This window comes from Boleophthalmus pectinirostris, unplaced genomic scaffold (genome assembly GCF_026225935.1).
Source record: "Boleophthalmus pectinirostris isolate CB_2022bp ecotype Guang Dong unplaced genomic scaffold, ASM2622593v1 HiC_scaffold_2, whole genome shotgun sequence".
Taxonomy (NCBI): Eukaryota; Metazoa; Chordata; class Actinopteri; order Gobiiformes; family Gobiidae; genus Boleophthalmus; species Boleophthalmus pectinirostris.
In genome coordinates, this window is record NW_026571152.1 from 28131738 (window position 1) to 28159344 (window position 27607).

Below are 27607 nucleotides of genomic sequence, written 5' to 3' on the forward strand. Positions count from 1 at the left end.
CGTCTGTCTGCTCCCTGCATCTCACCGTCCATCTGATGCTCTGTGGATTCTTGTGGCGTTATTGATTCGGAGCAGAGGTGACATTTACTGTGTGGTCTGCCAAGTCATTGCCTTAATCACCTGACTGCTCCTTCACACTTGAACTCAATCTGATGTCAAACTCTACGGCTATGAACCGACCCAGGGATCTGCAGTGTACGCCCACAGTTACAGGATCTATGTGCCCTCCTACACACTGTGGTATTACTTGATTATTGCTCATATACTGTACATACAGAGGTGGGTTGACAGACTAGTCCATAATGATGAATCTCTCTTTTTTTTAAATACAGAAGGATATCAGTCTGGCCCAGTGGTGGAATATAACAAAGTAAAAGTGAAGTACTGTACTTAAGTATACATTTTGGATATCTTTACTTTAGTACATTTTACAGTGGATACTTTTACTTTAACTTCACTACATTTGAGAGCAGGGAGCTGTACTTTCTACTCCACTACATTTTTAACAGGACTGGAAAGTAAATATTAAAGTAAAATGTTTAAAGGTTTATTTATTTATATATTTTATTTATATTTTATCATGTTCATAGTTTGAGGAAACTGGAAAAAAATATGAATTCAGTTTGTTTCATTCCAAATCTTTATCAAAATCACTACATTTGAAGTCTTAAAATATCATTTTTTTCATGTGATACTTTTACATTTAATTGAGTATTTTGCTCTGGTACCAGTACTTTTACTTAAGTAACAAAACTGAGTATTTCTTCCACCACTGGTCTAGTCACCAGTCCTGTTGTTGTCCCCTCAAACACGTCTGTCCAATCAGGTTGTTTTATTTCAGTGAGATGAGAAACAAAGGAGCTCACTGATCACTCATTACTTTGAACAAGATAACTTTTTTCTCACCTCTAAATTCAGTTTAGTGTTTCTCTCATTTATTCTGGTGAAATCTGCTGCTTTTCAGTCACCTGTGATATTTTGTTTTAATAAAAAACACTGAAATAACACACAAAATCTGGTATTTTCAAATGTGTGTATGTGTGTAATATTTCTGAAAACTACTCTTGAAAAACACAATTTCTTCACAACAGTTACTCAAGTACATGTAAGTAAGTACCACCCACTTCTGTTCAATGGTCCTCCTACACATTTAGGTATTAGTTGCAGCAAGCTTAATGCAATACATGTACAACACAGGTCTCATTATTTAGCTTCCATTATTGAGCGTAGCTGGTGCGAGTGCAGGGCTCTAAGCTTGGGAGATGTATGCATATGGATTGTTTCTCCTGATTGAGTGTTTGGAGCAGGCGTTTGGAGAGTGAACATAAACCCAAAGACCTGCTATCCAAGTGCCTGTCGATAGGTAGCGGTATTTATGTCTCCCCCATGCACACCGATCTATCTGAGACCAATACAACCCTTGCATCTGCCTCTCTCAGGACCCCCTTCCATTTGTCTGCCTCAAGGCTTAAATATGCTCTGGTTAGATGAGCTTTGTTTTTTTTACAGTGTAAAAGTTGAAGCTTTGTGATGGGCAGTTATATGTTTGATGTGGTAAAATCACAGTGTTCTGCAGAAAAATTTAGTTTTCATTTTTCATCAATAGATTTTGAGGTAATTGGTCAGAGCCTGCATGAGTACTTACAGACATATAGACTCCACCCAGATAGAATGACAGTTAAAGTAGTGCCTGTCCAGTGTACTGTTTACCTAATTACAATATAATTCATGCGGACTTCAGCTTGTTTTTGTTGGTTTCTTGGTATGAATTTTTGTGATTATGATAAATGCATACCAAATGTGAAAAAGCTTGTTCAAAAAAAAAAGGAAGTCAACTTATGCAGCCTTGAGAATGCTCGATGTTGTCTGATCTTGGAAGCTGAGCAGGGTTGGGTCTAGTCAATACTTGGATGGGAGACCGCTGCATACCAGCATACTGCAATGAGGTGTCAGTCTCCCTAGTGTAAACTGTTCTTGTGTCCTTGGGCAAGACACTTCACCCACCTTGCTGAAAGTGGGGTTTGAGTGAGAGATTTGCTGTGGGTAAGTGAGGAGTGATGGATATTATTATTATTATTTGTGTATCATTATCATAATTTTCAACACACAAAATAGTAGTTTGTTGAATATAACCATTGTCTTCTAATATAAATAAAAGCCATTTTAAAATTACTAATGAAAGGTCCTATTTTGTCCATATATGTGGTGTTGTTTATAAAGTACAAATATTTCAAAACATTTGGATAACATTTGGATCAATTAATGTATAGTGAAGTGAACTTTCTCTTATCTCTACTACTGTCTTTAATGTGCACTGATGCTGGGTTTCTATTTGTCTGCACATGTAGCTAAATGCTTACAGATTTATTTACCTCGCTCCTCTTTGTCGATCATCTCATTAAGCAGCTACACAATACCCAATTTAGTGTGGCTAAGACACAGAGTGAGCGTGGTAATTGTGCCTGCTGGATAGATAGTGCTTTTTCTGTAGCTGGGGCTTTTGTTTCCCTTACATGGCCCTGTCCTAGTAATCCCTGTGCTCCATTGTGGTGAAGTTAAAGAGAGCCAATCACACCCTGTACAGAGACATCAAACAGACAAGCAGCTCAACAAATCAATGAATGCATGTCATTAGATTCCCTGGGGGAGTCGTAAACATATCTTGAAGATGAGGCTTTGCCTGTGAAAGAGATGTCAAAGCTGACAAGACAATCTTTTGTTCTTCTGTTATACGGGAAATTAGAAAACTACACTCTGCCTTAGATTCCTGACTTACAAATATAGAGCATTTAGACAACCCTTTAATTCAAGATTGTTTAGTGTGCACTATCAAAGTATTGTTTGTCTTTTCATGCCATGTGTAAGCTTTTCATAATATGTATATTTTTTCTGTATCCCCCTCCCCCATGCTCAACAACTTTTGCTACATATAAGTAGACCGTTTTAACTTACTGTAACCTACACTTAAAATGAGTTTACATCAGCATAGTTTAAGGCTACGCTTACACATAGTCAGGTATGTTGAGAAACAAATATTTCCCGCCCTCTGTTTTCCAAAATAACATTGTGCACACAGCATAGTTTTAAAAAAAGTTTTTGTTTACATCAACTCGCATAAATACGGCGCCTGGATTAGATTAAAACCTATAGCATTTATTTCATTACAGTTGTAAGTATTACTCAAAAATGCCTTGAAAAACATGCATTACTGAGCGGGGTTGCCTCTCCACAGATATGTTAAAGAAGTGGCTGACCTCCGAGCCTCATTCATCTCTGGTCATCGATGTGATACATTAGGTGTGTGTGCAAATGCAAATACATGAAAAGTGTTTGCACCAGAAGAAATGTTAATCTGAATGTTTCTATGATCATTATCAGAGCAAAAGGTAAACACTGGTCGCGTCAGTTGCCTAAAACTCTGTTTAACTCACTTTATACACAAACTCAGAACTGTAGTTTTACAGAATCTCTCCACTGTAGCTGGAGTTTTTAGAAAGATTTATTTTCAGAGGCGAATTCGCTGTGTGCATGTAAAAGATGGGTACAAACGAAGGAAAATGTCTCAGTTTTAAAAAAATACCATGTACATGTAAACATTGCTGTTTTCATGGAATTGCAATATGCTAAATAGTGATAGAATTATGGGTGGATGAAATATTTAAACATTTACATTTTCATATGAATGGCAAAAATGAGCCACATGGAGTTCTGTACACACTATTTACAACTATAACTATAGGCAAAGAGTGCATTCTTTGTTCCATTACTTTGTTGAGTAATGAATGCCCTGTGTTTTCCTTTCAGTTGCAATCTGAAAACTGTCCATGTACGAAAATAAAAGAAAACATCTAAAAGTGCTTTTACACCTGACAGAAATAAAAAGAAAAATGTAGAAAAGAAGCTATCAACAACAACAATATTTAAACTTTTCTTTTGGGCCATCTTAACCTTGACTGGAGTCATCACATCCCTTAAAAAGATTATACAATCTTATTCTGGTAATAACCAATTACAGATACCAGTCTTTGCTCTGCTCTGAATCATCTGACCTCCATTCAACATATTGTCACGTCTTTTTATCGGTTTTTACTGCAGTCACTTAAAATCATTTTAGCCAATACACTTTGACTTTGAATATTGACTTTAAAAGGCGCATATTGTGTTATTTTCTGATTTTCATTCACACATGTTTAACAGACAAACTCATCATATTTAGCCTGGGTTCTTCTCTCAATAAGAAAACACACTGTTCCACCTTGTGATGTCATAATAACACAGTAATACAGGAACTGCTCCACTGTGTTTTTAAACTCCATTCATCTTCACTAGAATCATTCAGATGATTTCAGATTTGGAATTACCGATCTCTACTGAACTAAAATTTAATTGTAGCTATCCAATTAAAAACTACAACTACTAATGCAGGATTGCTCAAACATGTGTGAATGAAACAAAACACTACTCCAGGTATGTTTTTGATGAGATAACAGCCTTACAACATGAGGTAAAGCTCATAAGAGTCGGTGTAAGGTAATATAGGACCTTTAAACATATCACACACTTTGGGGTTTTTCTGATGTTGTCCTTGCTCTCTGTGTGCAGGTTACTTGTATGGGCGGACAGGAGGACGGAGGCCACGAGGGCTGTGTCCCTGGATTTCAGGTCAAACACTACCAGGTGGTGCACTCCGGACCCTTCCACAAAGGCCAGTCGCTGCTACAAGGTCAGTCAAAAGTAACATGCTCAACTTTATCTACACTGTGTCATGACTCCTGCAACTTCATTTGCTCATGGGACTGTAATGTGCTCGCTGATCTGAAGAGAGGTTGTGGATATTTTTTCTTCTATAATTCACAACATTTGAATTGAAATTCCTTACAGGCCTACTGAAGGCAAAAAAATAGGTTACATAAAGAAAATGTTTTAAAGCAGGTCTAGCACTGCAATTTAACCTTTGTTGCTATAACTTGTTTTTACTGCCTTAAGCACGCTGAGCACTCTAATGCACACTTCATGAGTGTTGGACTCACCGAATAACCGAAATATCGTGATATGGTATTGTTAAAGTTCACACAATAATATCGTGAAGCATCACAATATATCGAATTATTCGAAGTCGAAAAAATAGACAGAAACTACATAGACCATGATCCTTTGCTCCATTCCAGTGACTACAAGAAGAAATAACACTTCTAAGCACTTTTAAGTCTTAGTTCTTTGGATTAAATCTTGTCAAGGCATTTTAAGTAGAAAAAGTAGCTTATTAACAGTTTTGTTAACGTCCACAAAAAATCACAATAAATATCATACTGTGAAATGTATATCATGAAAATATCGTACTGAGAGATTTGGATATTGGTACATCCCTAATTGTGAGCCTCCCCACCATATCATGAGCTTTCCCACGATATCGCAATAAATATTGTACCGTGAGGTTCATACTGCGAACACATCATATTATGAGACTTTGTTATCATTATACCCCTATTGGACAGTAAAACAACTGACAATTAATTAAAATAATTAGATGCAGACAGCACACAGACTTATTTTGATCTCAGGGGAAAATAGCCTATATCTGTAAAGGAGCAAAACTAATTTTACACAAGTAGTTTTCCTGCTACAGACACAACAAAACTTAAAAGATATAACTTGTATTCCAGTTATAAGGAAAGATGAAGATATTTCAGTCAGCTCTCATAATGGTATGCCTTATTTAAAGCTGCAAATTATACAAGGCAATATTTAGCTGATTGGCTCAATTTGAGGATTTGAAGGCGTAGATTGGCCTATAATTTTACTAAACAATTCTTTATGCCACTGGGCTGGGTTGTCTCGTGTATTAAAATTCATGAGGAATCTCGTTCTAAACAAGAGATACAAGTGTTCCTTTTCTTGCACCAAAATAGACACATGATAATTTGTCTGGATGAATTATTCTCCTTGATTGGCTTCTATTTACACAGACGTTTTTGTTTTGTCCCTGAAGGCAGCTTTAGGCTCAGTGTTAAGTTTGAGTGCACTCAGTGTGTGTTTGCATGTGTTGTGGCTATTGTGAAAGTCTACTCAAGCAGTAACAGTGTTCTAGCTGTTACTGCTTGATTCATCAGCTGGTTTCACTTTGTGGAAACCATCTGACAGCATAGCATTTATTCGCTTGCTATTTGGTTGTGATGTGTGTAAAGCTCCAAATCTCATAGGAAGAAGGACAAAAACGTCTTTCCCCTTGATAAAATTCACCAAAAGTTTTCTTTATTCCGGCTTTAAATTCTCAATCTTGGGAATTGTGGCCAACACAGAATGTATGGCTTCGTCTACATCCATCTTGACCGCTTTGTTTACTGTTGTGCTGTACCACAAAAGGGACCCAGACAGGCATTTCAGTTTGATGTCATGGCTTCACAGCTGATTAGCCGGTGCACGGTCTACAACTTCCGGGGTTCTTGCAAACCGTCTAGTGTATTCTGATTCCTGACCTACTCGCTGGGGAGAGATTGAGCAGAGGCACAAAGTGGTGCCAGCCTGGCTAACAGCGTTCTGGAAGAGCTGGATAATTCGGATATAATTTCAACTCTTTTTAGTCTACAAAAGTGGTTTAATCTTAATATAAAGATAATGTAAACATGCACATAAAGTTGGAATAAAAACAGCAAACATTCATTTATTTAGTTCTTTTTTTTTTTTTTTTTTTTTTTTTGAAAAGTCTCCAAGTCTCCAACTCTCCCTCTTTCACTTGAACTGTTTTCTGATGATTTGCTGGTTGCATTGCGAGCTGACACAGATGTGTAATGTGATGCTGAAGTGTTTGACAGACCTATTTATGCACAAGCACAGACAACAGTGCATTTAAGTGCTCCAGTTGGACTATTTTGTAGAACCACAGACTGTATAAAGAAGTAGACTAAGGGAGTGTGACGTCACCCATGGCATTTGGCTCCAGTCAAATGAAGCTCACAGTAGTTAGCAGTTACAGGAGCGAATTTGGAGCCAGTTCCATATTAAGAATAGGTTTTGATTTATAGACAAAATAGTGTCTATAGTGTAAATAATGTAATAGTGTAAATAATGAGTGGGTAAATACGAAAATTTTAAGACCAAATTGTAAAGCCTGACAGCAGCAGTTACAGAGTGAGGGGTGGTGTTTTCTCAATATACAGTGATTTGGATCCAGAATCGATGGAGCCAGAAGCACGCCCATACTCACTTCTTATTTGGAGCGCAGTGGCTAGCGGGTTAGCTTTGTCTGTTTATATTTACAGTTTGTGGATAGAACTGATTCATTTCTGAGTAATGATGCACTTTTGAACTTATGAAAGCAAGTAGAAGTATATTTGACTTAACAAGATGTTCCCTGTTGTGTTCAGAGAATGTACAAAATAAAACCTTTTGTTCTCCTCAGGTGGATAATTTCAGTTGGGTAAAACAGACTTTCTCCAAGTATTCAGACTTGTATTTCCTTTTACCAGCACACTGTAATTTTGCTTCACAGAGATTTGACTAAGTAGAGGCTATAGCGCGGAGCTTCTCTGTTTTCAAAGTGACTAGATTTAACCAGTGAGTGCATTAAAGAGTGACCTTTATTATCATTTGCAAATGTAAAGACAGCGCCGTAATCTCAAGATGCTTTATTTTAAAACGATTTATCCGCGAATATAATAATTTCATCTAGAGCGCACTGCAGTATGAATCATATTGTACTTACAAAACAGTACCTTACCTAAAACTATGCAGCTGTATCTTTCCTGTACACATTTTCTGAGTCTGGAAATTTCTGTCATTGCAATGTGTGATTCCCAACAGGTTTGTACACTCCCTCACAGCAGTCTGTTTCCAATCTCAGCTCCACAATGCTGCCACAATGTATTGGTGCGCTGTGTTCTGCTGGGACTGAGGGGCCCGGCTCTGCTTCAGTCTCAAAGGGAATCTGCAGTATAATATGTGCTGGCTCCTCATCCTGTGGGGTTTCACTTACGTCTGCTTACCTCACGCTTCACTTAAACCATTGTTCATTCATTGGACTGCTGGTTCCACTCTCTTTCTCTTTGGCAAAACACTTGGTATACACTTTTCTCATTCAGAGGATGATGCAAAAAGTTAACACAAGGGGTTTTCTTTGGCTCATGGTCTTTGTTGGACTGTGTGAAGGGGGGTGAAGAGCAGAGACATTCAGTTAATTCTCTGTGCTGTCACTCTAAAGTAAACCCATCAACTAAGAGACACTTTAAAGGGACAGTAGTACACTGTTATCTGATCTATGTTGTAATGTTGTTTCCTCATCAGAAACATACCTGGAGTTGTGTTTTGTTTCATTCACACATGTTTAACTCACATCCTGCAAATTTAGGCTGAGTTCTTCTCTCAAAAAGAAAACACTTTGTTCCACCATGTGATTTCATGTGGTACTCCAGGTAACACACTTTCACTTGAATCATTTGGATCATTTCAGCCCTGGAATTTCCAGTCTCGACTAGACTAAAGGTAAAGCTGTTAACTTGAAACTACCGCTTCATGACATCACAAGGTGGAACAGAGCAGTCTGAGCTTTGGAGGTGTAGACAGACTCATAATAACATGTGTGAATGTGTGTGTGACAACTCCAGGTATGTTTTTGAGGAGGTAACAACATTATACCATGACTTAAAGCTCACAAGAGTAAATTTTTCGCAGTATATAAGACCTTTTAAATATGTAAAAAAATAAATAATCTTTCATTTAAATCAAGTTACTAAAGCTAGTGTCATTTTTTCAGTAGTTATGTAATTGCAATTTGCCTGACCTGAAAAAAACTGTATTGCATGTACTATACAGCTGTTTCTATACTATTCTTGTACAAAGTAGATTTGCATTCTGACCTTTTGAGCACCTTTACATTGGTATTGTATTATTTCACATAACCGGGGAAGCTCCACTCCACAAATCCACTCAGCCAAAGAGCAGACAGTGACGATGCAGAAAGTATTAGTCACACAGGACATGTCTTGTCCTTTGCTGTGATAATTCAGTGGTGGAACGTAATGAAGGAAAGGTAGTAAAGTACTCTACTTAAATAATGATTTTAGGTATCTGTACATTACTTAAACATATATTAACGTGGATATGTTTTACTTTTACTTGATTTAACAGCAAGTATCTGTACTTTTTACTCCACTACATTTTTGAACTAGACTAGACTGAAAAGTAAAAGTATTTTTATGATTGTTTGAGACCTGCTGAAAGGCCTGAGGGGTTATTTTTTTATAGTTTGAAACTATACAGATAAAAACAGCTAGGGAAAAACAATTGATTCAGTTGTTTCTGTTGAACAAAATTCAACACAAATCTTTATCAAATTCATTGCATTTGAAGATTTATACACCCTCAAAGTATGAAATATGTTTACTTTTAACTCTTGAAGTTATTTTTTAACAGGTACTTAAGTAGATTTTTTTCATGTGATATTTTACTTATTACTTGAGTATTTCTGTGCTCTGGTATCTAACCTTTTACTTAGCAATGCTATGGAGCCTATCTGGACAACTGAGATATTACACAAACAACCTTTTACTTAAGTAACAAAATTGCATACTGTTGAAGTCTTTGCTCTTCTAAGTTCCAGATATTTAGACAATTTGAGCTGAAAATGTTTTTAATGTTCACTGGATGTTTCAGTAAAAGTGTCACTGTGACATCAGGAGTAGTTAAATGTTATTTTAACACAGTGATGCAATACAAAAGAAATGGTTGTGTGTTTAGTTTGAGATTCATGAGTATAAATCATATAAGGATACAATAGACTGACTGCAGCACATCTGTAAGGAGAATTGTATTTTTTCAAAGTGTCATATTTTTATGTCATTTTGAGCTTGGTGCCCCACACTGACAGGTTTTCCGATCTGGAAGTGCTTCTACCTTGACAGCAACATATGACAAATCTGAACGTTTTTTTTTTTTTCAATCTTGTGTGGCCCTTTTCTCCGTATGATTGTGTGTGATTTGGTGAGCCAGTGAAGCATTTTGTCATGTGGAGGTGCAGCGGTGCATGTAGTTGAAGACAGGAGTCAGTTCTGCTTTAGTGCTCGCTGCAGGCCCACACAGTGCTTTCATTACCTTCAATATGCTCCTGTCAGCACTAACATCTCACACCGCGGGGGGCTCTGCTTATGGGGCTGGACACAACCACTGACATGTGCACACAAATATGACGCGCTGTGCTTTTGTGCCTTTTATTTCACCATTACAGGGTAGCCATATTATTATGCTTTAACATTGTGTTGACTACTTTTTTAAATTGCTCATTGCTGTAGGGAAACCTTTCACCCTCTCACAGCCACAACTGGCCCACCATATGGTGAAAATGAATCAGCAGGAGCCGTGCTTACCTGATATATTTGAGTTTATAAAAGCTCCACAAACTGTTTCTGCTGGTTTTGACCCCAGGTAACTTTTCAGGTTGGGAGTCCACCACCTGCTTCACTCCACTGGTTGTTTTCATGGGAATGGATATCCCAGGCAGAAAAGTTGCATAGTGCAGTTTTAATGACGTTGCCATTGCAGTGCAGTATTGCATGTGAAACCTGTAGTGCATATATTGGTGGCACAGATAATTCAGCAGCATTCACACTTCCACAGAGAGCACATTGTTACCGTCTCCCCTCAGTGCCATCCATTTTGTTCAATTTGAGCAAATGTGTGTGAGTGTGAGTGTGATTCATGCGTGTGCCAGAGGCTGCAGCCAGATCCAGTGTCACATGCAGATTTATGGAAATGTGTGGCGCCTGCTGCCACCTGCCGAAGGCCTCCTGTGTAATTACCAGCCAGGGGAGGGGTCTGCCAGGGGAGGGGGAGGGGGTCTGCCAGGGGGATACCTGTTGGCTCAGAGCAGGAGTTCAAGGACATCCATCTTGGCTAAGGGCTGACAAACAGAAGAGGGAAATGTGCACATAATCAGGGTATGTCTGTCACCTACATATGTTCACTGTCACTGTACTCCTCTGCATTCTACATACAACCAGCCAGAGCTATACAGGACTCTACCTCAGATATTTTAAAATGACTCAGATGATAAGCAAAACTTGTCAGGCCAAATTGAGATTTTTGTCTCATTCTACTCTCCAGACTCTGCTGCATCTGTGGGTGTCATTGGCCTCGTCCCTGGTCAGTCAGAAACCTTTTGACAGTAATCATGTGTTTGACTTATGCAGTTTTTTCCATTTTTTCTCCCAAAACTGACTCTGACAGTGATGCTAGGTGCCTTTTCTCCTATTCATACCCATGCAAATTTTAACATGAAGGACACTGCACTCTTTTTAAGACACATGAGTTGTGATAAAAGACATCATAGCAGTCATTTCATTTGTCATGCTAATATACTGTCCAATTTATTTTAGACTATTGGAGGCCACCAGTTTTCCTATATTAAAGGTACACTAGGTAACTTTTTTGTTGGGTGTCGGTCACCTGCTTGTTTCTATGGAAATGTCATTGCTCTGCCTGGAATCTTCCACAGTATGATATCAAACAGATCTGCTTTACATTTATTCAATTACAGGTGATTTTAAAGCTCAAAAATACCTATAAAAACAGGCATTCTAACTATGAGCGGGGTTGCCTCTTCAAAGATCTGACCTGTAACTTGGTCTAGTGTGGTCTCCATGATAAAAAGGTTTAATGCCATACTGTGAAATATCCTCCATGAAGAAAAGCATCTCACGGAACCTCCACACAATGCATCTCCACAGGGAAACACTGCATAGACATCCAGCCCAGGCAATTATTAAAAGCATCTTCTTCCATCTCATACATACACAAAAATACACCACTGGGGTTGATTCATTCTTCTTCTCATACCTGACCTAGCGTCACTGTTTGTCTTCAGTCTTCTGTGAGGTGGCAGCCGAGGACTGTGCTGTCACCGAGCAGGCAGACTGTCAGATATAATAGCTCTTCAAGAACCTCCACTATGCCACTCACTGGACTTACCCTTTCCACCAATCCAACAGGATCATTAAAACATAGACACAAGTTCAATGATTTATGCAGACCTAAGGAAGAGTCAGCTTTTATGATGCAGTGTAAAGCTACAGGGCATATCACATTGACAGCTGATAAAATGTCAGGAAAATAGGGGCCTTATCTGTCTCCTGCAGTGCCCCCCGTTGACATTATTAGTGGCAAAAACACAGTAGTGTTCCAAATGTTGATTAAGCGTAGCCCTGGACTTGAAAACATGAAAGTGGCCCTCTTGACTTGTTCGGAGGTTGATGTTGGGACTGCTGTGTGCATGTCTGGCACTGGGCCCAGAGCGTATTAAAACCTGCTCACTGGCTCTGCTCTGTGTTTCCCATGACTTTATCACACACAAGCAATTTAACACTGCAGAATTCTTACACAGTTTTTGATACATTAGATGAGTAGCTACATGTCCTTCTATGATTCAAAGATGTAATGAGTAAATAAATATAAATATACATTAAGAGGACGTACAGACAGATTTTTCTAGCTATGCCAATGCTTTATTTCTTATTTTTCAAATTTGCAGGTGTTGCTGATTTGAATGTGCGCCAGTACCTGCTTGTTGTGATTTGTGTAATTGTGAATATTTCATTGGTGGTGTTATGTTCTAAATATTGGCTGAGATGGTTTGGGATGAGAATGTTCTTTTCAAAAATATATATATATATTTTCTCTATTATTATTAGGACACCGCTCAGGTGGGTGACAGTGGCTCCGGTGGTCACTGATCCGAAGTTTGGCAGTTCAAATCTCGCTTTTGACATAAACATCATTGGTTGAGTGGTCAGATCCACTGACCCATGGATTCCAGCTTGTTTTGTCCTTGGGTAAGACAACTAACCTTGTTAAAATGCATATTTTTGACTTCATATACAGAATTCTTGGGCTAGTAGTTTGTAGGAATTATGAGGTTCAATATACCATGTAATCAAAGAGGAAAATCTGGCTTTGCCCTCCATCGGGGAGAATGGCATCATCAAACTACCAATTCCGTCTTTCCTTGGTGTCATAATAAAATCTCAAATCTTGTAATGTCTTAGTTTTTGTTGTTGTCTATTGTCACTTATGTCTATATGTCCTATGATTGTTTTCACTTAACAACTTTATAACTGCTGATCTGGGGAATGACCTCTACCTGATGAGCAGTGCCTTTCTTTTTGTTGTTGTTTTCATTTGTGATTCTAATGTTTGAAAAAAATTATTAGTGGGTGACTACTCCAACTCTTCAACATCTTTGAGTCTCCAGCCCCACACACATGTTCTGTACAATATATAAATTAGCCTAAATAAAAATGGTCTATTTTTGTATTTAACTGCTGTCACAATTTACATTTCTCTCCATATTTTTGCATAAATCATTGCCTAAATAGAGAAACACAGCCTTGTATGTGCTTTAAACCGCCCCATAGAGCCCCATCGCACGCTTACTGTTTATTAAAACTATACCTCAAGGCGCAAACACAACAAGAATAGCACTGTCACATTATTTACCGTGATATTAACCATGCCTAAAGGTTATTTTTATTTATACGCTGAAATTCCATACTCTGCTGTAAATTAGCATGCAGAGGGGTTGAGTCTCCTGTATGTCACTTCACTCTTAAGCACAGTAGCTGCCCCACACACTGTTGCTCTACTTTCTAAATATGGCTACTCAAACCCCCTTCCTCTCTCTCTCTGTCTCAGTGCCACCCACACCACCGTCATCTCCGATATTGCCTGTGTGGATAGGTGTGCCGTGGCAGGGTGCACGCTCGGATCATGCCAGTCTGTAATGGCGTAGCATTAATCACCTCGTGGCCCCCCCAGTCACACGCACGGAGCCTCCTTTCCGGTATATTTTTAATTTGACCATAAATCAAGGTCCCGCTTTTGACAAATGAGTGTAATTACAGCCGTGGCCATTACTAGCTTGACTACAGCTGTTTAATATGTGGGAGGATGTTTTGGTATACACAATTTAAATATTAACCGGTGTTGTATTGTATAGAGAATGGCACAGATTCAGATGGTGCTGTTTGTGAAGAGGTTGCAAACAGGCGGATGATGAAGAGTGTATTGTGTCCCTGGTGGAGTGCATCGCCCACAGTTACTCTACCTTTATGTGGGTCAAGCTGTGACTGGAGGCTGAGAAGAGGAGAGCAGAGGCTGGTCAGGGGCACTGGGACAGAGGTGGGAGGGGTTACTTCAGATGAGGAGTGGCATTAGGAAATGAAATAATCAGAAACATTATAAATATTGAAGCATGGTTGGTATGCGGTGCTAAATATGTTATCAGGCACTATCCTATTTTCCCAGGCTGTATCCATATTTATTTGCATTATATTCACTTTAACATGTCACTGACTTTGACTAATAAAATGTTAATAAAATGGATGTAAGCCAAAATATTTAATTACAATTGGCTAGCAAGTAAATGATTAATGCTTGTGACATGTTTTTATTCAAAATGTACTGCCTGGCAAGTCTAACCTGATTCATCAGCCGGTTTTACTTTGTTTCACTTCATACAAACCGTCTGACCTCGCAGCCTTAGATTTTGTTCACTTGACGGTAGGCAGGTACTTTTTTTCATTTAACCAATTGCTGCTATTTGGTCGTGACGTATGTAATGCGCTGCTAACGGGGCTAACTGGTATATTAAGCTTTTCCCAAATCCTGTATGAAGAAGGACAATAACGTCTTTCTCCCTTGATGAAATTCACCAAACATTCTCTTTATTCCGGCTTTAAATCCTCGATCTTGGGAATCGTAGACAATATATGACTCTTTGCTGATTGGCTGGTGCCCAAACTTGGACTTCCAGGGTTTTTGCTTACCGTCTATTGTATTTTGATTCCTGACCTAGTTGCTAGTTGAGAAATGAAATTGAGTGCGCCAGTCTGGCTATGGCAAGTCCCCAATAATCTTTATAAAAACACAGAGATATCAGGCTGTTTCCACTCCCATCATCGCCCCTCGAGGTCTAAACATGGCCATGCAAAAATGTAAGTTTATTTAAGTGACACATGCTCACTGGTCACCCATCATCTGGAACAAAATGACATTTCTCTCACCTCAGATTAGCATTTTTAAATTCTTGATTAGAAAGACTTTACAGTGATCAGACTCACATCTTTGAAAAGTATTGGAGAAGTGTGTATCCTGGATCTCAGGTAACAAAAGGTACATTGTTCAGTTCAGAATATTTAAACATACAATATAATATGTTATGTCATAAGTCAAGGCTTTAAACTCAACATTTAAAGAATTCCCTGCTTCTCTATGGAAGATTTTACCTTTTTGTCCAAACATCTGGCAGTGAGCGCCTGCCTCCAACAAACTGCCCTGACTGCCTGCTGAGGCATTAATCACAGGGCAGAGGGGCAGAGGGGAAGAGGGGAAGAGGGGCAGAGGGGAAGAGGGGTAGGGGGTAGAGGGGCAGAGGGGCGGAGGGGAAGAGGGGCAGAGGGGAAAAGGGGTAGGTGGTAGGTGGTCGGGGGGTAGGGGTACAGGGGGACAGGGCTGTGCTGCCAAGTCTCCATCTGCATTCTCTCTGTGATGGGCTTCCGTTTGATGTTCTCCTTCACATCCTTTGGTCTCTGATTTCTCAAAGTGGCTGTCTTGAGGACACTTCAGAATGTTATGTCAGCAGAATGCTCAAAGTCTGGACTGGAGACAGCCTCAAAACTGTATTTGATCTTCAGAAAAAGCATAAAATGTGGTGACATGCTACTAAAAATCAAGATGTTATCATTTTGAAAACACTGTGCATTAATAAAAAATAAACAATAATAATAAAATATGTCCATTAAGGCTTTCTGACCAGCTGCTAAAAAAAACATGTTTTTCACATCATGATATTATGAGGCTAATCCTTATTTCTCCACTGAAACCACTGCATGTGTGTTTTTTTTTTTTTTAATGTTTATTATGCATATTTTAGATTATACCATATATACACTCAGTTTTAGCTAAACTGACTGTATACACATGTCACAATCTAAAATAACAGGGAAATCTTTATTTATTTTTTATTTTTTTATTTCACTATAGCTACATAGATCTTGCAGACATATTTAGCATCACTCCTGGAGTTAAAAAATAAACTTAGTACATCATGTTAACTGAACTGAATAATTAAACACATTTAAAGTGATATTTTTGACAACCAGAAATGAGCTGTCAGGATTAATATTGGAATATTACGGCCAGATGCAAATGCACATCTTGAATCTGAAAGAAAGTGATGGCCTAAAATGATCAGAACCCCCAGTCAGCCAGAGCTGTTTGCTCCAGCAGAGAAACTGCCACACAACATCGTCTTTGGTGCTTAAAATATCCTCAGAATTTAGAGCATGACACAAGGTCTACATGTAGTATTGATTTTACTGCAGTACCAAGGGACTGCTCACAGTTTGGGTCATTTGAACAATATAAGAAATCCAAGTCTAAACCTGTAGATGAAGGACATTTGTTTTGGAGTGACAGTTTGTCTCACATAGGAGCAGCCTGATTAGTCTCAGATGCATGTCTGTTGCCATAGATGTCTGGCTGGCTGTGGGGGTCTTCCTAAATGATCCAAACTTTAAATTTCACAGTGACTTGTGAGTGCACAGAAGCTACGATTGAACAAGGCTTTGCAGCAGACCTTCCAAGTGAACTGTGCTCTCTCTAAGCAGATAATGATAGGTACTGTCACCCAGGTGACAGAATTACTTAGTGTCAAAAGTTTGCTTCTGTTACTTTGCAGTCTTTGGCTGCTGGCCCACAGCCCAGCATGGTTTCCCTTGAGTGGCCAGAGAAAGTGCTGAGTAACTTCTCCTGAGCCTCAGGGGTGAAGCTGGGTGCTGCTGGCTTCCTGATGCCTATCGATCCACCTCAGTGCATCACGGTGCAGCTGAGCACTGGTGGCAGCTCGTGCACATAATGATTGTTTATAGATTTTATGTGTGAACCTTTGTGTGCGTCTTGCACACATGTTTGATGGACAAGTTTGGCTGCTGCTGCTGTTGGCTGCCAGCATTCTGCTTCTTGGCAGTTAAATGGCTTGGCAAATCTCCCTGCTACGGCTTAGGCCAAAAGCAACCTTTATTACACACCTGATTCTGTTTTCACATGCAGGTGCACAGACAGCAGAGTGGTGTGCTGGAGAGGCAGGATGCACCCACATATAGCATATACGTTATATACATAGTGCCTAATGTGCCATCTGGCCTCTCACTAACACTGTGTATTCAGCCCTAACAGATGCACTCACTCAGTCAGTCTAGAGAGGCTTGTATAGCCAGACAGCAACAGGACATGACCCCCTGAGGCATCTGAAGACCGAAGTTAAAATAACCTGCTCCAAAGAAAAAAAATAATAAACACATGGAAAACACACCAGGGGTCTAATTCAGGCTGGGTTCTTGGAAATAAAAGCAACATAACCTACAAATCTGGTGACAATGTAGAACAAATAACCAATAGCTAACAGTTACAAAAGCATGCCTTGGTAGAGGAGTATATTGACCCTTTTGAGCTTTAATTTATGTTATAATGTTGTTACCTCATCAAAACATACCTGGGGTTGTGTTTGTTTCACTCACACATGTTTGAATAATCCTTCATTATTAGTCATCTCCAAAGCTCAAAATGCTCTGTTCCACTTTGTGATGTCATGTAGTGGTAGTTTTTTAAGTTAACAGCTACCTTTAGCTTTTGTTTAGTACATATTGTAATAAATATGCAGTTTGTGTGTTAAACATGAAACAACAATATAATGTAGATCAGACAAAAGATGAATATAGGCCCTCTAAATGACTTCCACAGGCACATGACTGGGAGTAGAGCGATGGGTGCTGAAATTCCAATGTGTTCATGATAACACAGGTGTAACCTTGAAATGTGCATCTTCAAAGCTTGAGCCTGTTGGCCTAAACACACACTGCTGGTTATTTGCTTTGAAATCTCCTTGAAATAATGAGTTGAGTTCCTCATTGTTTTAATTAGATTGTGTTATTCTGTTACATGCTTTACACCAAAGAGGAGCGCAGTCTTTCATCCAAACAGTATTCAAAGTGCACTCTCTCTGTCTCCCCTCTTTGCTGATTTCTGATCTGGTTTAGAACTGGCTTTAGTCCTGGATCTAGTTTTGACCTGAATATTTATCATTTAACACAGATCCATATTTCTAGTTCAGAGTCTCTCCAGTGTTGGACTTCCACCCTTACCTCACAAATCATAATACAGTACATAGATGCTTACCTGGCCAGCTAAACTCACATGCTTTGACAAAACTTTACATAGTTGAGTGTATCTGGATCTGTATCCTGTCTCTCTGATTTAGAGGACGTGATTGACAGGCAGATTAGCCAATGGTCAGTTTGCATCAAAAACAATCTTACACGTTAAAAAGGGGAAAAAAAACGAAATACAGGACTGAGAAACAGCGCAGATTTTTACAGAATCAACAATCAAAGTACCTATCAAAGCAACTATTACTCACCGCATTTGAGAGACACGTGCTATAAATTAACAACTGTGATTGGACCTGCTCAAGTTAGGACAGAGTTTTTCACCCTCTGTTGTCTAGTTACAGTCCCTTCTGGATTCAAACTGAATGTAGAAGGGACTGGTTGGTCAGGCAACATGTTTACCTCTTATCATGCACTTCTTGTTTGAGCACAGTGGTTCAATGGGTGCAGGCATGTTTCCTGTCATTAGCCTGTAGACCTATTTATACAGCACTGTTGTGATAATGAGCTTGTGAATATGTTCATGTTTCTCACCAGTGTTTTGGAACAGTGGCGGAAAGCATCGTGATGAATGTGCATGATTAAAGACAAAAGTGCTAAAGTTGTCAGGGGAAATGCATGTCACAATTACAGTGTAAAGAGATGTTCCGAAAACCTTGTTCAAGTTGTTAAGCTGAATGTTCATTGTCATTTCTTCTGTTTACAGATCAGTTAGTAACAATGCACAAAGAGACAAATATCAAACATAAAAATAAAGTTTATTATAGCCTATTTAGAGTAACCGAAAGCAAATTTGCAAGAACTTGACTGTATGGAGCAGTTCTAAAATTCAGAGCATGCATTTTTGATGAAGCTGCAAATGAAAGCACATATACCTTGAATAATAGTAAAACACCACATATCCCAGCTTGTCCAGTGGTTCCTATTTAAGTGTACCAATGCACATTTTTTCTGGACACAATGTTTATGTACAGACAAAAAAAAATAAAAATCTTGACTTTTGAGTGAGGGTCTAAGGACAGGGGATGTTTTGTGACAGTTATCTATTTGATGCTTTTCTCCTGTGAATGTTGGTTAATCATATTCTGTCTGTGCACAGACAATGGGGGCACGGCAGGTTAAGTGTCTTGCCTGAGGACACAACAATAGCATGTGTGGTCAGGGGTTCTGATCTTTCTACCATGTTGATATTTAGGTCGAGAGCAAGGCTTGAACTGCCAATGTTTGGATCAGTAAACAAACACTCTACCAACTCAGCCAGCGTTTCCCAAACTCTTTTTATGGGGACTCATGTTTTAAAAGTCACAAATCTTCGCAACCCAAGTCAATAGGCATTATTTGTATGGGGTAAGAGGGGTGTGTGGAGATTTTGTGCACAGAGAAGAAGTGAGGATCAGGAAGGGTGCGTGGAGATTCCATACTCTGACTTTTCTGGGGACTCATATTTTAAAAGTCACAAATCTTCGCGAGGGGGTGAAGAAGAAGTGAGGAGCAGGGTGCGAAGAGATTCTGTGCACAGAGAAGACGTGAGGAGTGGGGAGGTGCACGGAGATTGCATGGAGAAGAAGTGAGGAGCGGGAGGGATGCGCGGAGATGTATGTATATGTGTATTGACCTATATTCAGAACGTGACAAGGCGACCCAAAAAAAAAAAACAATCTCTTGTGACCCACCTGAGGATCGTGACCCAGTCTTTAGGACACAATGAACTAAGCTACTGTTGCCCTTTTGTTCAAATTTTCTTTTCTTTTTTTTTTCTGGTACATAAACAATTTTGTACATTTACACAAGGTAATATAATAATCTTCCTATTAATATATATTAGAGGGGGGCCCATGTGAGTCTCCTTGCTCCAGATCCTTAAATTTCTGTCAACGTGCCTGCATTTACAGTACCTTTATCTCAACAATTTCCTGTACCTGTCCTTTTTATTAATAATCATAATCTGGGACCATAAAATTTAATGACAAACTCTGTGCTGTGTGCCTTTGTGTAAAGACCTCGTGTTTCTATGGTTCAGTACTAGTTGCCCTGTATTTTCCCCATTGCAGTGCTTAAAATCTTGCATGTTGTGTTGTGTTCAGTGCGTGGATGTTGACCATGGCAATACAGGTCGTCACAGATCCCACACAGTGATCTTGAGTTGTGAATGAGAGCAGCTCTGAACAACCTCTTCATGTGCGGATGGAGGATGGTGCCTGTGTTCACTCTACACAACAGTTTGCAGACGCTGCCTCTCACTGATCTTTCTGTGAGTGCCAGATTATCATAAGCAGCTTGTGCACATTTGAGAGAAGAGGAGCCCGTGCAATCTGTCTCACAAGCCACAAGCAGGGGCTGGTAGTAATGACTTACATGGGTGCCTTTTTATTAGCTTATTATTTACTTCACTGCTTTATTCGGAGTTAATGAGCAACTTAAGTTATATGGGAAATATGGTAATTAAGGTGCAGAAGGTGCAGTACCACTTGACAACATGCTACAGAAGGGTAAAGCATTTTAAGCCCTCGCAAAGTAGAAATATATGTGAAAAACAGATCAAAGGATGTAGAAATAACAGTAATACATGGTTATAAAAATTTTATTATCATAGATTAGGAGGTAACTTTCTTCTTAATTTTTACTGATTCTGGGAAATAACATCAATATATTTGTTTGCTTCTTCCCCATAATATTTATTTCATGCATAGTTTTCAAAATCTTTAATTTGTGAAATGTTGAAAACAGTTGTCCTTTATTTGTGAATGTTAAAGCAGACTTATAATACAAAATTGACTTTTCAGAGATTTTGACCTTGTTATAGTTGTTTCCCCTTCTCATTTACCCTCTCAAAGTTGCATTTGAATTGATTCATGCGTGTCTGAGCGATTGCCATTTTGCCAGTCAACTCCTGTTTTCAACGACCACTTCTCTCTATTTACTTCATTCTCCGATTTTATAATAATGATTCATGGGTGTCGTAGATTATAACTTTATAGCAGACACAAGGACAATATGTCTCCTTTAAATTTTACCCTTGGGATCATTTGTTTGAATAAAAATATATCAAAAAATAACCACTTACCACGGCGTTTGCTCCTTGCAAGCTTAAAAAGAAAATAAATTAGATAATCAAAAACAACATGTTAGCAATAAGTAGTACTTGTCTGTTAATCATATGTAATAAATATAAAGGCTTATATTATATTTTTTGATGTTGAGGCGATGCTGAACAGTCACATCATCAAAGATACGCTGACAGCCTCTTAGTAAACATGCCCTTTTGTGGGGACGGAGCAATGAAGTTGGTGCTTCATAGACAGCAATTTATAGATCAAAAATACCTCCTGTTTGGATCTAGAGACAGAAACAGCTTCATAGACAGACATTTTTATGCAAATTCTTTAATAACACATTAGATTTTCACCCTACCCCAGCCTACCTCAACCATCTACCCAAAGCCATCTACCCATTTCTGTTATGTTCACTAGAAAGGCACACTGTGAATGAAACAAACCTGTTTAAACCAAGTTGCATTGTGTTTGACGAAAAAACATTCATTGACACACATCCACCTTCATGAATACATCTGTCATCCCCGGATCCAGCTGTGAAAGCCATAAAAAAAGCACCTGACTGTTTGCTAACATGGCTGCCTCATGTACCTCACCTGGTGCTTTCCAATCCTATGTGCATGATTGGATTGTGCGTAGTGACAGAAAGACTCAGGTGGGTGGTCCTAATCATTTGTTAAACCCTGGATGAAAGCTTTTGGTTGTGGACCCCATGTTGAGGACCCTCCTTACAACTGTTATCTTGCGATGAAAAGCGAGACCTCAACTGAATCCCAATAATGACTTCTATAAAAGACTGGAAACTGGAGTGAGTTGACATTGAAGGCATACATATAAAGTATGTCTCTAATGCGGGTGATGAGGAGCACGTTGTCTTGAGTGTTTTTTACATATAAAGCCAGTGCTCCCTGTCAGGTGAGATACGACAGCTATCGGCTCAAACACGCCGCCGCTGCCACCTTTGAGATTACCGCTCCGATTCCCATCTCTCCCTTCGTACAGCCCTGACATTTAGTTACAAGACACAAAATTGTCTTGAAAGCAGCTCAAAGGAAAACTTTAGTGCCCAGGGAGGAGAGTGGGGAGGGGAGGTATTTTCATTTCTGGTCGACAACACCATTGATATTTTAAATGATGCCTTTGGCATTGATGCATCAGTTGATTCATGGTTAACAATATTGTTGGTTACTATGGTATTTTTTACATGTGTGAGAGGTAATTTTTCCCATGCACCTCAAAGCATGCTATAATTCAGATTTTAGATTTGATCCACTACAGTAGGGTAAAAAGTACATCACAATATTATTCCTTGAATATCTTAAAACTGTCGTACAGGTTTTGAAAAATGGCTATGCAACATTTAGCAAAAAACCTGTCTGAATTTTCCAAATAGTCACAATTAAGTATGGGATACAGAGCAATGAACATGGACTGTGTATATATATATTATATATATATATATATATATATATATATATATATATATATATATATATATATATATATAAATCATCCGAACTCAGACAGATTTAAAGAGACAGTCCAGAATTTTGGACATAGGACCTCATTTCCTAGATAGTCAGAGTGTTGGTCAATGGTCATAGTTCTCCTGCCACTAAAAACAGTCTTACCCACTCCACAAAACACCCGAATGTAAATGATGATGTAAATGTCTGTGTCGATAGAATATGATATAAAACTAGCCTTGCATCGCATGAATCATCACATGTTGAGGGACTTTCTCATATATCAGTTCGCCACTGCCAAGCTTTCTATCAGGAAGTACAACTCGCTGCTGCTGCTCAGACATAAATCCTTCAAATGCAAGGTTGGTTTTACTTCTAAAATGATTGTATTGATGCAAACATTCACATCAATAGTCTGGTGTTATAATTGTTTTGCCTCAGGTGCTTTGTGGAGCGGGTTAGACTGTTTTTAGTGACAGGCTAACTATGGCCATTGACATGCACTAGCCTAGCACCAGCGACTTCTGCAAATACAAGGACTGGATGGAATATTTTAAAAAGGTGTCTCCACACATCTCCAACCCTCTGGCTCACTAGAAAATGAGGTCCTATGTCCAAAATTCCGGACTGTCCCTTTAAACTCACATTTCAGTGAAGTAGTGGAGAACTGTGTATCCTGGATTCTTGAACATAAAGCATAACAATAAATACAACTTTGAGGAGGCTAATGATGAAGTAAAATCATTAAAGCTTAAAAGGTCATACAAGTCAGTTTGCATGATATTTTGACTGAAGAATGTCATCACATGTTTTGCTCAACATGACATATAAAACTCTTTTAGATCCCTGCTTAAGACATCATTTGGTATTTTGGTGCCTCTAATCCATGTTGCCTGTTCAATCCTAAACCAGCATTCTGCAAAATTCTGCCATTGTTGCCCGACTTCAAAGCTGCAGCTCCCCATCGTCTCATCTGAACAGTCCCCTCCACACACCTGACAACATCAGATTACCATCAAACTCTGAGAATGTCTTTGAAATGCCACTGACACTGTTTGGTGCTGTGGTTTGTGAGCTCACATAAGTGCGCCCATGTTATTGAAATAAATCTGAGGCTTGTAAGTGTGCACATCTTTCACGCTGGATGGGACTCGGGAGCTGAATACAGAATACAGACTCATTCCCTGCATGCAAAAGAGCTTGTTGAATATAGCTTTTTAACGTTCTCAGTGGCGTTCTCAGTCTGTGAACTACTACTACGATTTTCTGAACAATTTGACGTATTTGTGGTGTGTGATGAAAACAACAAAGAACCTGACACAGATTGTAATCTCTGAAAATATAGCTATCCAGTCAGGGTCATGATTATATGATTTTTAATTTTTATTTTTTTAATTGCCCTGCACAAGTTGGAGGATCCCCCACCTTCTTGTCTCCATGGAGATATTATTGCTTTACCTGTTATGTTTCATGGTATGACATTAAACACATACAAAAATACAATAATTCCTTGTGTGAATAGGGGCGACTCTACACAGATCTGAATTGTAATGTAGCGTAGTGCTGTAACCTGCTTGTCTCCCTCATAATAGATAGGTTTAATCTATACTGTGGAACATTTGATCTAGATAAAGCAAAAACATTTCCATGGAGACAAGCAGGTGGCGGATCCTTCACTATAAATGATACGCAGTGTACCTTTAATGCATTTAACCAGCTGCTCTACTAGTATAGCCAAATGAATTACTTTTTCAGTCCTGGATAGTGTTTTGACTTAGGGCCTGTTTACATGAGAACAGGTAAAGACAGCAAAATATTTTATCGGAAGTGCCTTTCGTTTAGATGGTGACAGCGTTTTGGGGGCTTAAAAATGCAAAAACCCGAAACCACCTTCCAGAGTGGAAAAGCTGAATATGCTCCGTCTACACTGCCCAAGACGCAAAACTCTGGTCAAATCTGCTCACGTCACGTACGCGTTTACGTTGCATACATACAATTCCATTCCATTCATTTCCATGCGTTGGACCTTCAAGCTGCTCTGGCACCTCTAATAAACTTACAGGAGGCATCCCAACAAATGTACAGAATATGCAGAGATACTATTAGTGAAAAGAGAAGGAGCTGCAATCACCTCTTTCAAATTCTGGGTGCACCAGTTTGTTGCAGGCGAGCCAGATGGCTATGGACGAGACCTGGCGAACCAGTCGATGGTGGGACAACTTTGTGGAAGGAGTAGCTAGTGAAAATGTGTGGTGTGAACACTTTCATATGTCCAAAGATGCCCTTGTTGCTTTAAGTACAAACATACACAATCAAATTCTGCACACTTTTGTGTCACCTTTCCTCCCAAAAACACTTATCTAAATGCGATATAAAAAGTGAAGATGCGTTGCCACTTTTGCGTCTTCTGTTCAGACTGTCATCTATTCTCTTAATTATTATATATTTCCTTTGATTTACTTTATCTGCTTTTTTCTTTTTACTTGGATAAAAACCCATTTGCTCTTTTCAAGAAATCACATTACCTATAGGGGACATTAAAATGTAAATGGGTGCTAAAGGAGAGGCAGACTTCACTTCCTCAAAGGTTAAGTGTACTAAGTGAGCTCTTTGATGGACTTCAGATGATGGAATTTATGGCCCCTCAATAGACACTATATCGCTATTGTTTCTACAAGGTGACTGTTAAGTGCAGCTTTTGTAATAGAAAAGAAAACCATTAAAAAGACAGTGAGGAGAATTGGAAACAAAACTGAAGCATTAACGGTTGGCTATATTGTCCACTTCCATGATGGGTTTCAGAATTAATTTGTGACTGGCACACTAAAGCATTTTAACCAGTGGTGGAAGTCAGGAAGTACAAAAGTAAAAGTACAATACAAAGTCAATATTTTTGGTATCTGTACTTTACTTAATTTTACAGTGGATACTTTCAACTTTTACTTCACTATATTTGACAGCATGTATCTGTACGTTCTACTCCAGTACATGTTAAAACTAAAACAGTACTTTTTTATGGTTTGAGACTTGCCGAAGTGACTGAAAGTGAACATTCAAACTTTGAGCAAACCAAATGCTGCACAATTACACAAAAACAGCAAGAAAATTTTAGAAACCAACTGAATCACTTATCAGCTAAATTCTTTATCAAAATCCCTACATTTGATATTTCAATTGTTCCAAAGATCTTTGTAAAATACTTTTACTTTTTACTCTTAAAGTACATTTTTAGGCAGGCACTTCAATTGTTTAACAGAAGTAGATTTTTTTCATGTGATATTTTTTACTTTTATATTTTGCCTGCATAAGTGTACTTAAGTAACACAATTGAGAGCACTGATTTTAACTAGACATAGTAGCTGAGAACTCCTCGAGAAATCAAAACCTCGAGCTGGGAGGAAAAGACAGGACTTGATCTTTTGCTATAACTGTGTTTAAGTTCACACTGGAAGTACTATGCTGAGTTTAAAGCAGAAAGAAATGATACAAAAAGAGATGATTTATGAAATCGCCTGAAGCAAAAGAAATGCAAAACATTCTTGTCAAAATGAGTTGTATTTAAAGAAACTGAGCATAGTATTCTTCAATCCATTACATCACCCTGTACCTCTAACACTGTACGTATTCCTCCGTTCATTTGTATCCCTTTTTAAATAAAGCATTATTTTGTGGTGTTTTGCTTTGAGTGGTAATTTCTTTAGTGGTGTGGGAGCACAAGTGTTGAGCTGGTTGATTACATGTCTCATACTTTTGCTGTTTTTATGAACATGAATGATGTTATGACATAGAGGAATAAAGGGTAGGCCAAATAAGCTTAAAAGTGCACTGTGTAACTTTTCTGATACATAGTCTGCCTCGTACTTGTCACCATAGAAATTATTGTTTTGCCTTGAATGTGTATGGCATTAAAGATCTATCCAGCATTTATTCAATTACACCTGTTTTTAATGCTAAAAAACAGAAATATGAGCTGTGAGCTGGCCTACCTCCCCACAGATCTGACCTGTAACTTGCTTGATTGTGCCCCCGTCTGTCTCCATGGAGTTTGTGGGAGCCTAAACCCAGTTTTGTAGTTTTTTTCATTATTGAGATAATTATTCTTATTTAGTTTGAGTTAATATTTACTTAAAATGCATAATTTTGGTATTTTGGTAATTCTTTATGGTTAACATGATTATTTTTTGATTATTTGTTACAAAATAATTTGATCTATTTACATTTTTCCTTCAATTAATTATTGCTAATGTTAATCATAATTTTACTTAAGTAATGTTTAATTTTTGTATTATTTTGTGGTCTATGGCTCCCTATTTAAGACATGTGCAGGTGCACCAGGAGAGGGTGGACTGGAGCCAGTGGAGACAGTTTTTTGACCTCCTGACACCTGTACGTTAAAGTTCCCCTTTTTTGTTTGTATTTGTATGTCCTAATAATGTGAATCCTCAGTAGAGTTTTTAAACTGCACTTGGATCACTCTCCATGGATTCTTTTATTTGTGAGGCATTTTTTAAAAGGTGGAACAAGGTGCGCAAAGCGTCAGCTATGGCTTCACAAATGTTTGGACCTTACAGAGTTAGATAAGTTTAATATTGCACTGTGGAACATTACAGGCAAAACAATAATCTGTATGGAGACAAAAAGGCAGTGGAATCTCTTCCAGAAAAGTTACACAATGCACCTTCAAGCTTCAGCATACACCTTTTCAGTCTTCCTGCATTCTGAATATTACTGCTTATGGAATAATGTCAGAATATACCTGTGACTGAAATAAACAAATCTATTAATCAATGTGGTAAATGTCTTTTATGAGCAAAGCATACCTGATGCAAAGTTATGTATTTTATTCATTTTGATATGCTAATACTATGACTTAAATTTT

The 27607-nt window shown here is 38.5% G+C and overlaps 1 protein-coding gene across 1 annotated transcript in view; it reads left to right on the forward strand.

The window, feature by feature from the left end:
* The first annotated feature begins 4605 nt into the window (after positions 1–4605).
* The window catches only part of cdh13 (cadherin 13, H-cadherin (heart)), a 326125-nt gene continuing 303123 nt past the window's right edge, over positions 4606–27607 (forward strand). The window contains exon 1 of the mRNA XM_055155478.1: positions 4606–4723. Coding sequence (XP_055011453.1) covers positions 4612–4723 — 112 coding nt within the window. The 5' untranslated portion in view covers positions 4606–4611. The remainder of the gene's footprint in view (positions 4724–27607) is intronic.